This window comes from Plasmodium vivax, chromosome 3 (assembly GCF_000002415.2).
Source record: "Plasmodium vivax chromosome 3, whole genome shotgun sequence".
NCBI lineage: Eukaryota > Apicomplexa > Aconoidasida > Haemosporida > Plasmodiidae > Plasmodium > Plasmodium vivax.
In genome coordinates this window covers 1,000,476-1,011,127 of record NC_009908.2, presented here as the reverse complement: position 1 = coordinate 1,011,127, position 10,652 = coordinate 1,000,476, and the positions used below count along the sequence as shown (strand labels likewise).

Genomic DNA, 10,652 nt, shown 5'->3' with positions numbered 1-10,652 from the left:
GTAATAATGATTTACAAATAAATTATTATGCTTGAATTATTTAAAAAATGATAGCAATTGTGCGCTTTAAGATTAGACATTTTATAAGTAAATAAGGAAAAAATTATATATTTTTCCAGCGGGTTTTGTTTTGTCATATGCTAACTTAATGCGCTATAAATTATACATATATTTCTTCTAAATGATTTGAAGAAGATAAAGTCTTCATGTTTATTTAACAACTATGTATGTCTAAATACGAATTCGAAAATAGTTTTAGTATGAATGCATGTATATTTTTAGTTTTAGTAAAAAATTCTGACGTTAAAATAGAAAAAAAAATTTACACCCGTTTAGCATGTCGTAAAGAATTATATTTAGACATTTAATATGTGCTATTGTCCCATTTCATAAGTAATTTTTTTTTTAAATTTAAAAATAAGAAAGCAAATATAACGTAAAAGAAAAGGTTTACTGAAATGTATGAATACACTGAAAAGCGTATCTTGAACCAGAAATAAAAAAGGCATCAATGTGTCGTGTTTTCCGTTTTCTACATGAGCAGTAGGTATATACGCACAATCCATTATTATGTAATTTTAAATATTTTTAAAAAGAGGTTAACTGTTTATTTGAATATTGTTATTTCCTTATATGCGTTGAACAGAATGCTAACATGTGTGCGTCTTTAATTTGTTCTATTTTGATAAGTATAGAATGAATGATTGAAAATTGGAAAAATGTTTCTGCTTATATAGCGTGTAAATAATAAGCATCATTATCGTATTCAATAGAGTAAACAAAATGTGTATGCTTCTGTAACTAATTCATTCTTAGCATAGTACGAATTAGCATGCGTTAGGTGGGATTTAAAACTACTTTAATCGTATTATTCTAGGGGGAGTATGTTATGTTGCTTATATATTTATATCATTTTTGTAATATGTATGAAAAATTAAAAACGAATAAAATGAATATGTTTTCTTCTATAATTAGAAGGCGCACTAAGTGAAGTGCTCTATTTATTATTAAAATACGCAAAGCTTTCTAGAACTTTTTCAAGAGGAAAGATAAACGTAACTCATAACTTTGAATTATTGCAAATGCTGTAAAAAAATACTGTTCATAACACCTAATGAGTTAAAATTTCATTAAATTAAACGTGAAGAACACATTCGGTCATTGCTCATTAAGGCTTTACATACGTTTTATGTTTTAATGAAAAAAAAGTTTGCTACAAATATTATAATAAATGGTAAATGAGAGAAAAAATAAAAGTTGCTAACATTTTCGTGAACGGTGAAAAATTTAATGTTTGTACAACCCGTTGGTATGCCTACATTTCCATATATTCATTTTTGAAAAGAATTGTAATGCGCATTTTAAAGTGGAAAAATAGAAAACGTTAAACACACATACTTTTTTTTGTAGTAAAAATTTCTTATTTAAACAGAATTAAAGGAGAAGGATTATATTCCCCAAATTAGTGTGCTATCGAACAGTTCACTAGAACAAAAAATGAAAATATATTAAATTTATTTCGTTATGCGTATAATTCATAAATGGGAGGAAAACTCATGAGACATTTTAATATTTACTTGCTCGTCAACTTTATGAATATTTTGTAAACAATAAATCATAATAATGTCGAAAATAATTTGATGATGAAATGGATTTTATTACATATACATACCGAATATTTAACACTTTGAATAGCAAATATATGATTATGGGAAATTGTAAGAAAATTCTTTTTCATTCGCCCCCTTTTTTTGGTATCACGTATTTTTTATTATCCATGTAGTAGATTGCTTGGAACAAAAATCGAATCTAACGAAATATTCAAGAAAACAAAGCAGAGTTCACTATAACAATATTATTTATCTAAAGTTCTTGAGTTCCTATGTTAAATAAAATAAAAAGAATAAATATATGTTCGTTAAGTATGTACGTAAAACCAATTATTTTTCCATGAAAATAACATGTTTCGTCAGAAGTATAGAAATATCTCCCTGGCACTTTTTTTCCTTTGAAAAATATCTATAATGAATTTTTTCTATATGTATATTTTTATATAATAATTATTTTTTTTTTCTTTTTAATAAATATATATTTTATAAATAAGAATATCTACATCTTATATATCAACATTTTTTATATGCAGTACAACAACATTTCATTTTTTCAGTACGATTAACATAAGGAAGAAAAAAAAATGGTTATGAATATTAGGATGTAGACGATTTTTATGGCAATATAATTATAAATAAAGCTATTTTTTTTGTGAACATGTGTCTTTCATATAATAAAAAATAATTAGCTGTAAATTATTATGTCAATTATTTAAAAATTTGTATATTTAAATATTTTTTCTTATTCTATGTTTACCTTTTCTATCATGATACAATTGTTTCCTGTTGTATCCTTAAAGAAGGGGAATAACAAAATGAAAATGATGAAATTATATAATACAAAATCAAATAAAATTTAGTGACAACCACATAAAATTAACATTTGTGCATTTATTTGAATTTTTTTCTATGTATAATGAATGTTTTAAAGGTGAAAACTGGCTAGTAAACAATTAGTTCCATTTTAACTACAAATTATACTCATTAGTGTGAATAGGAATATATTTTTCTATGTAAATTATTAATAATAAGGTGTTACATGCCCAATTATACAAATATCATGATCAATTTTAATATATAAGTTTAAATTCTGCCTACAGCATTGTAGACATGATAAAGATTGCATACCTTTGTATTAATAAAAAGGTTTGCTATAAGAGATTAATGATATTTGCATCATTTTATCTTAATCCATTTTTAATGTTAAAATAATAGGATGAAGTATTTATCTAGCTTCATAGTTTTATTAAAACAAAATATAAAATATAAATAGACAACTCATTGGTATTTACACCTATAAATGGTTATATAATCACCAATTTAATTATTTCACTTAATTAACATGTCGGAAGATGTAGTAGATTATATAAAATTAATTGATAAGGTATATTTCAATTGTTCAACAAAGTTATTGAATTGATTCTTACGCTTAATATTCTTTTACGCTATATTTAAAATGTGAGCCATATGTAATATAAAAAAAAAATTATACTTTTATATATTTTAATATATATTTTTATTTTTAGGATCCTACATTATGTAACAATGATTTATTTAAATTTTATAAAAAATTTAGCAGCAAATGTGAAGATTTGAATGATGAAGCTTATTGTAAAGTTAATATGTTTGAAGGTGTAAATGAAAGTGCAAACGATATTTTCAAGAAACTGATGAGAAATGTTAATAAGATAATAAAGAATAGTGATATATATTATAATACCATAGATAACGGAAATTATATTAATAAACTATGTATATACTTAAAGTATTGGTTATACGATAAAATACTCACTAAAAACATTGATGAGTCTAATATTGGTAAAATATTCGAAGCGTTGGTCCCAAATAATGAGAAGCCTTCAGATAATAGTTTAAAATGTGAATTTCATGAGATTAAATTGAATGAAATTAAGGATATAAAAAAATTATATGATTATTTTGTATTTTACGATGGATATAAATTTGTGGGAAATATTATAAATGATAAAATATTCAATAGTGTGCATCGTGATTACCTAAAGGGGGCTATTGATGTACATAAAAAAGCAGAAAGTGACTGCACTGAAAAAAATATTACAGGATATTGTAATGAATATAATAATTACATTAAAAAATATATTGATGGTAAAGTATTATATTCATTAGAAAAAAAACTTAAAGATGAGGACATAGTTACAATAATAGAGAAAACACTTGAAACACAGGGTACAACACCAGCACCGCGTGTTAAAGGTGCTCTAGAAGAAGGGGACACATCACATACTGATAAAAAACAGGTAAAATCATAATTGTTTTCTAAATAAAATAATGAAAATGTATATTTTTATTTTTTATTAAAAATGAATTATTTATGTTTTTTTATTCTTGTATGTTATCTCCCTAGCAATAAAAAAAGATTTTTTGGAGGCTTATCGTTTCTGTAATTTTATGTATTAATTTTATCATTTTATTTTTCTAGAATGTCTTTTTGATGGAATCACCTTTAAAAAATTTTTTCAAATTTTTAAATAATAATTATACAGATAAAAAAACAAATACAGCTATGTGTACTCTCTTAACAAAGAACAAAACCCCAAATAGTTCAAACATGAATAAATATTGTAATATTATTAATGTAATACTGGAAAATTGGAATGGAATATTGAAATCTTTTAATTCAGAATTTAATAAAGACCAATATTGTGAATACTTGAACTACTGGTTGCACACAAAAATACAAGACAATAAATACCGTTCTAAAGATATAAATTTGCTTTACTTAGCATGGGACTCGATTAATCATAAAAATGTAGCGAACAATCATTGTAAACATAAAAATTTTAATGTTAGTGCAGAAGATTTTAAGAAAAAGCTGAAGTTATATATATTTTTAGAATATTATGATAAGATAAATAATGAGTTGAGTATAGTGCAATCTTCTGAAAAAGATATGTATTGCAATTACATAAAGACTAGTTTTGATTTATACTATAATATGAAATTTGAAGATAACAATACAGGTTCTAAAAAATTTAATGATGAATTAGTTGCTTTTGAAAAAAAATTTGATAATTATAAGTTGTGTGACTTGAAGAATAAGTGCCCTCATAGGTGTTTAGATTTAGTATACAATAAAAACAATAAAGCATTATGTTCATCAGAAAAAGAACAACCTAATATGCAAACTCAAGAAAGATCGAATAAATTTGAGAAAGTAAACAAGTTTAATGTAAGTGCATACCATAAAAGAACAAATAAAAAATTACTTTGTTTTTTAATTTAAATAATTTTTATAACACGTTACTTGATTATTTTACGATTATTCATTTATATTAAAGGTTTATTTGCAGAACAATTATTTAAATATGTTCATTTCCTTTTTTTTTTTTTCAACCCTCAGAAAAGTGTTTTAGACAAAATTTCTGCATATAAAACATATGAAGAATTTAACAATAACAAAGACTGTTATAAATACTGCCATCACTGTAAAAGTATTTATAATTTTGAAGAAAGCTACCCAGGTATTAGTGATTTTTGTAGAATGTTAGTAAGAAATTTGCACGAAATAAAATATAGTAAAGATAGTAAAGGTCGTTGTGGATATTTATACTATTGGATATATGAGAATGCATGGAAATTGTTTGGTCCAGATTGGAATAAAATACATGGAAAAGAGCCTATTGTTTCGCTTTTTAATGTAGGGTATAATGTTATCAATGAATTAAAAATTAATGAATGTTTTTATAACTATGATACTAAAATTAGTTTCGAAGAATGGACAGAAAAAAAAGACTTGCATGATTATTTTGAAAATTATGATAGCATAGAAAATATTATTGAATCTTTTAAGAAGGAAGGAAATAATAAATATTGTGAATACTTTACTTACATTAAAAAAATGTATAAGAAATATATAAGGAAATGCTGTAGATATTATGACCATTACAATTATGAGAATAAATGTTCTGATTATTTTAAATGTGATAGAATATATTATCCGAATGAATTCTTATGTAAATTAAGATGTTCCAGTACAGAATCAGTTGATAGCTCAAGTAAAATAGTTAAAAATAGAGTCAGTGAGGAACAAAAGGGTAGTGGGCACCTTAATTCAGAAATGAACACAAATTCGTTGGGTAGAGCAGGATTACTGGAGACCCAAGAATCTATTATTAATGAATTAATGAAAGATCCTTTTTACATTTTCTCATTAGGCGGTTTTACACTTTTGGGTATTTTCATGTTTTTTTTCTTATTTTATAAGGTAAAAAGTTTTTAATTTTAATATATAAATATTTCATAATAATATTTATTATATTTTGTTCCTCAAAAATATCAGTATAAAATATTTTTTGTTTTTTTCCCTTTTATATTAGTTTACTCCTATAGGATCCCGATTAAATAAAAGTTCACGAAGGAAAAAAGAAAAGGAATACAATGTGAAAAAAGAACAAAGAAAAGAAATTGTATATAGTAATTCAGAAAATCGAAATATAAATGTTCCCAAGGGGAGAGTGCGAATAGCTTATCAGTCATCTTGAGCTTCGTTATAACAATATGTTACATGTAGTATTAAATTATTTAGAATAAATACTGAAAGAAGCGAATAAATAATGATATATCTTTAATCATACATAATAAAAAAATAATAATGAGTTTTTATTTGTAACAAAATGGTTATTATTAATTATTTATTTTTTTATATAAAAAAAAAAAAAAAGAAGAAATAATGAATAATATTTTATTTACGCGTTCACAGTAAAATTTGTAGTATTATATTACGCATATGCGATGATTAAATTTTTATTTGTACAATTATTGAAAGAAATTTAAGCAAACTTTTTTTTTTTTCGTCCTTTTTTAAGATTATCATATTTTTATAAAATTTCAAATACTTTTTTACGCTGAGAAGTTAGTTTTTTCATTCATTTTTACAATAAATAATTAATAAGATTAGCATAAGGAAATTAATATAGTACAAATAAATATAGAACATGTAGGGATGAACATATGGGAATTATTAAGATACATATTTAAGATATGTTATTACAGAAATAGGGAGTTAATTTTTAACTAAAATATATAATATGCATATTTAATATAATAACAATTATAACTCAGAAAAATATCAATCTAGTAATTAATTTTTATACCTACCAAATAATGCTTATTTAATATGTAGTATATGCATAAATATGTGGCATCATATTTTCACTTATTAAATTATTCATGTTTCTGTTTCTACATAGTTCAATATGTTAAAATATATTTTGTACTACTTTAACTACTGAAGGAGGATAAATAGAATGGTATATATAACACACTTTTGATATACAAAACAAATGGGTAAACTAGAAAAAAAAAAATATATTATTTTTGTGGAAAATATTTCTTGGAAGCGGAGTACTACTATTGTATATGCTATACGTTAAAAGGTTTTGTATATCTTTAAAATTATTAATAAAAATTTTTTGTGTTAGTTATTATTCATAAAAAATTACGCTGTATGTTCATTAAGAAGCATTTCAGCGTACAATAGTTTTACAAAAAATTGCTTTTTTTTTTGGGTGTATATTATTTATGCATGTTACTTTTTCAAACATTAAATGTGTTTGTTATGTAATAAATTAATCTTAAACTATAACTACATATGAAAGTATACCAGCATATTTTTTTTTGTAAATTAACTCGAAACAATATACACCATTTGGTTATATCATATATTATCAATTTTTAAACGTCAATAAATATATCTTTTGAAAAGCCGTAATTTCTGTTAATTGAGGAGTTTTAACATAATGGGAGACTTAAATGGATTTGATTTAGTACAATTTCATATTACATTTAAAAAATTTATTAATACATATTTATAACTCAATACTTTATCTGATTTCATGCTAAATCGTGTATTTTTAATAAGAAAAAATTTATTAGATCTACATTTTTCTTTATATTGTTTAGGAAAGTATTTTAAAAGGATCAACCTCTGAAAAAATATATAAGGATTTTAAAAATACAGTTTCCAGTGAAGACTACAAAAAACATTGCAAAGCTATATTTAATTCACCTAAAGAAAACACAAAATTAAAGGATCTGTGTTACAAATACGAAAGAAATATTAAAGAATTATCTAATGAACAAGATAAAGTTCGGGCAAGAGATCGTTGTTATCACTCCATGTGTTGGATATTTGATGAAATAAGAAAATTTATCAGATCTAATTCGTATAATTTTAATCATTTGGATGTTCTTAAAAAATTTCATGATGTAGAAAAACGTATTATTAACGATATAAATAGTACATCAGATGCAAATGATAAATATTTATGCCGTTCTCATTTTACATATCATGATTTGGAAGAGAGGAAAAATGTGAAATATATGCATGATTATATTAAAAATTATGTCCAAATTAAACAAAATATAATTTCTGGTAAGAACAATTGCGGGATATATAGAAAATACGTTGAATTTATTAAAATATTATACAAAAAGCATAAAGAGGAATGTTGTAAACATTGGAACACAGAATGTCATAAGTATTTTAGTTGTGACCCATTTTATGATCCAGATAATCTTTTTCCTGCATTAGAAAGTTGTGGAAATGGGAAATCCATAGGTATGAGAGGTATGGGGGGTGCATCTGTGGGTAAAATGTCTAAAAATAGTTCTGAGGATTCCGAAAAAGAAATTAATATGAAAATTAAAAATGTAAGGTGTGTTGCTTATAAGTACGAAGATTATGGATTTCTTTCATGTTTTGACACACCAATAACCCACAATGTTACAATTAAAGGTAATGAAAAGTTAGCTTCGAAACCTATAAATGACACAAACATTGCATCAAGAAGCAGGGGATTAGAATTTCTCACTAGATCAACATTAGGAATACCAAGAAAAGTATATAAGGTTGAAAAAGAAGGAGATGTGAAAAAAAAGGAGTCGGACACATTTAATATTATTAAGGGAATGAAAAATTCAAGATGTAAAATTATTCGTGAAGACAAAACAAATGGTATCTTAGAATTGAATTGTTCTGAAAATTCATCTACTCCAAATTCTCATGTAGAAACTGGTCAGGGAGATTTAGGACAAAGCACGGATACACCATTGACACCAAATGAAGATAAAAAAAAAACTGATGAAACACTAGTATGGAAAAGATTAAAACAATCTAATGAAGAAGCTTGTAATACTGATTTATTAGGATTCTGTATTGACGCCCAAAATGCAAATAGAAATAAAGCGAGGGAAGAGAAAATAGAATACAAAAGTTCATCTTTGGAAAATGAAATTCAATATAATAGTGATACAAGTCATTTCACCAATTCTGAAATGGAAAATAGTGTTTTAAGTTCTCTATATACCAAAATAGGTCTAGTCTCCGCTCTTGTTCTTGGATCGTTTCTCGTTTTTCTTATGTATTATAAGGTAAATAAAAAGTATATTTAAGGATGTAAATAGTTCGTTATTCTTCATAGTTCCATGTTATTTATACTCTTATAATGATTAAGATAACGTATAATATCTATGTGCTTATTTTTTTAATATATTCCTTAGTACACTCCAGTTGGATTATGGATGGGTAGAAAAAAAGTAAATAAAAGAGCGAATACCTATAATCATCATGAAGACTATAGAAGGAATATATCCAATCACGAAGCAAATGATATAAATATAAGTATGCCGAAAAAAAGAGTACGCATAGCTTATAACCCCGTTTGAGTTATTTCGAAGCAGGATCATTTATGATATAAAATGTTTTAAAACAAAATTTATGAGAAAATTACAAATTAGGATTTTTACTTAAAAATACTTAACAAATGAAAAAATTTCTATCTCAATTTTTAAATTAAATAATATAATTTTTTTTAATGTTAGAATAATGTATTTATTTTTAATTTAGTTAACACAGTTGATATTTGCCTTTTTTTTTTTTGGTAATCATGTTTTTGTTTTGCTTTTTTAGAATATATATCTTTTTACCAAAGCATGAAATTTAATTTTATAAGCATAGAAACAAATTTTGTTTCAATATTTAATAACTTCATTTTGTTTCGCTGCACACTGTACGATGTATATGTGTGTATTAAATATTTTTATATATCCATTTAAATCTATTAAATTATATAAAGACTTTATTATATTCTTTACTATTTTTTTACAGTGATGGATAAAAAATTATAGTAATTAACATTACTTTAAATATATTATATTGGTTTCATTTAAAATTCTGTGAAAATTTCATTTAACGCTTGTACAATGAGATATAGTGACTCATCAAAATGTAATAATGCTATAATAAGTTAAATTAAAAAAATATTATAGCTAAATTTATGCAGATACAAAGGAGAGATATTGAGTTACTGTCAAACATTACGTTATCCAACATTAAATATTTTTTAAAGAACAATGTGTTATGTATTTATTTTCATTTTATGTAATAATATTTAATAATATCATGTATGCAATGAATATATAGTAGTAAGAAATATTTATTAATGAAGGTTAGAATGTTAATATATTCAGATAGTATGTCATTCAAATATATTAGTTTGTTTTTATATATAACAGTGTTTTCACACAAACATCAAGAAATTTCAATTTTTTAGTTATAGATGAACAATTTATGAATTAAATTAGCATAAAAATATTAATTTTTCGTATAAAGTTAATGTTTATATTTAATGAATTAAAATAGCTTTTTTATTTCTTGTTGTTGGAGAAGCTGAATTATATTTTTGCATGCTCAAGGAAAATAAATTGTAGAGTTGCTCGATATATATTAACTTAAATAAAAGTAACATTTTTTACTATTTCAGATAAATACATATGTATTTATATTAAGAATATTATAACTGTGTTTATAACATTATTATATTAATAACAAAATGATGAATGTTTTGTTATGTGATTTATTAAAATATGACATATGGCAATAATGATGCATAAAATTATGCATACTTCTGTGTTATTATAGTAATTATTAATAAAATGAGAGACATTGACAATAAGAAAAGATATTAATTTTACTAATGCATGATTACCATGCTATTATGTTCA

General features: G+C 23.7%; 3 protein-coding genes across 3 annotated transcripts; all 3 read left to right on the top strand.

The window, feature by feature from the left end:
- Window positions 1-2,952: 2,952 nt before the first annotated feature.
- On the top strand, window positions 2,953-3,898 carry PVX_110305 (variable surface protein Vir21, putative; the record flags this gene model as incomplete). Its single annotated transcript, XM_001612530.1, has 2 exons — window positions 2,953-2,994; window positions 3,137-3,898. 2 exons carry the CDS (start codon window positions 2,953-2,955, stop codon window positions 3,896-3,898), a joined length of 804 nt encoding a protein of 267 aa, XP_001612580.1.
- Window positions 3,899-4,767: 869 nt separating this feature from the next.
- Window positions 4,768-6,132, top strand: PVX_110300 (variable surface protein Vir 12/22/24-like; the record flags this gene model as incomplete). Its single annotated transcript, XM_001612529.1, has 3 exons — window positions 4,768-4,818; window positions 4,990-5,853; window positions 5,966-6,132. The coding sequence occupies 3 exons, from the start codon at window positions 4,768-4,770 to the stop codon at window positions 6,128-6,130; spliced, it is 1,080 nt and encodes a 359-aa protein (XP_001612579.1). The 3' UTR covers window positions 6,131-6,132.
- A 1,255-nt stretch (window positions 6,133-7,387) lies between these two features.
- Window positions 7,388-9,314, top strand: PVX_110295 (variable surface protein Vir22-like; the record flags this gene model as incomplete). The annotated part of the gene is made up of 3 exons (XM_001612528.1): window positions 7,388-7,414; window positions 7,551-9,020; window positions 9,150-9,314. The coding sequence occupies 3 exons, from the start codon at window positions 7,388-7,390 to the stop codon at window positions 9,312-9,314; spliced, it is 1,662 nt and encodes a 553-aa protein (XP_001612578.1).
- Window positions 9,315-10,652: the final 1,338 nt, after the last annotated feature.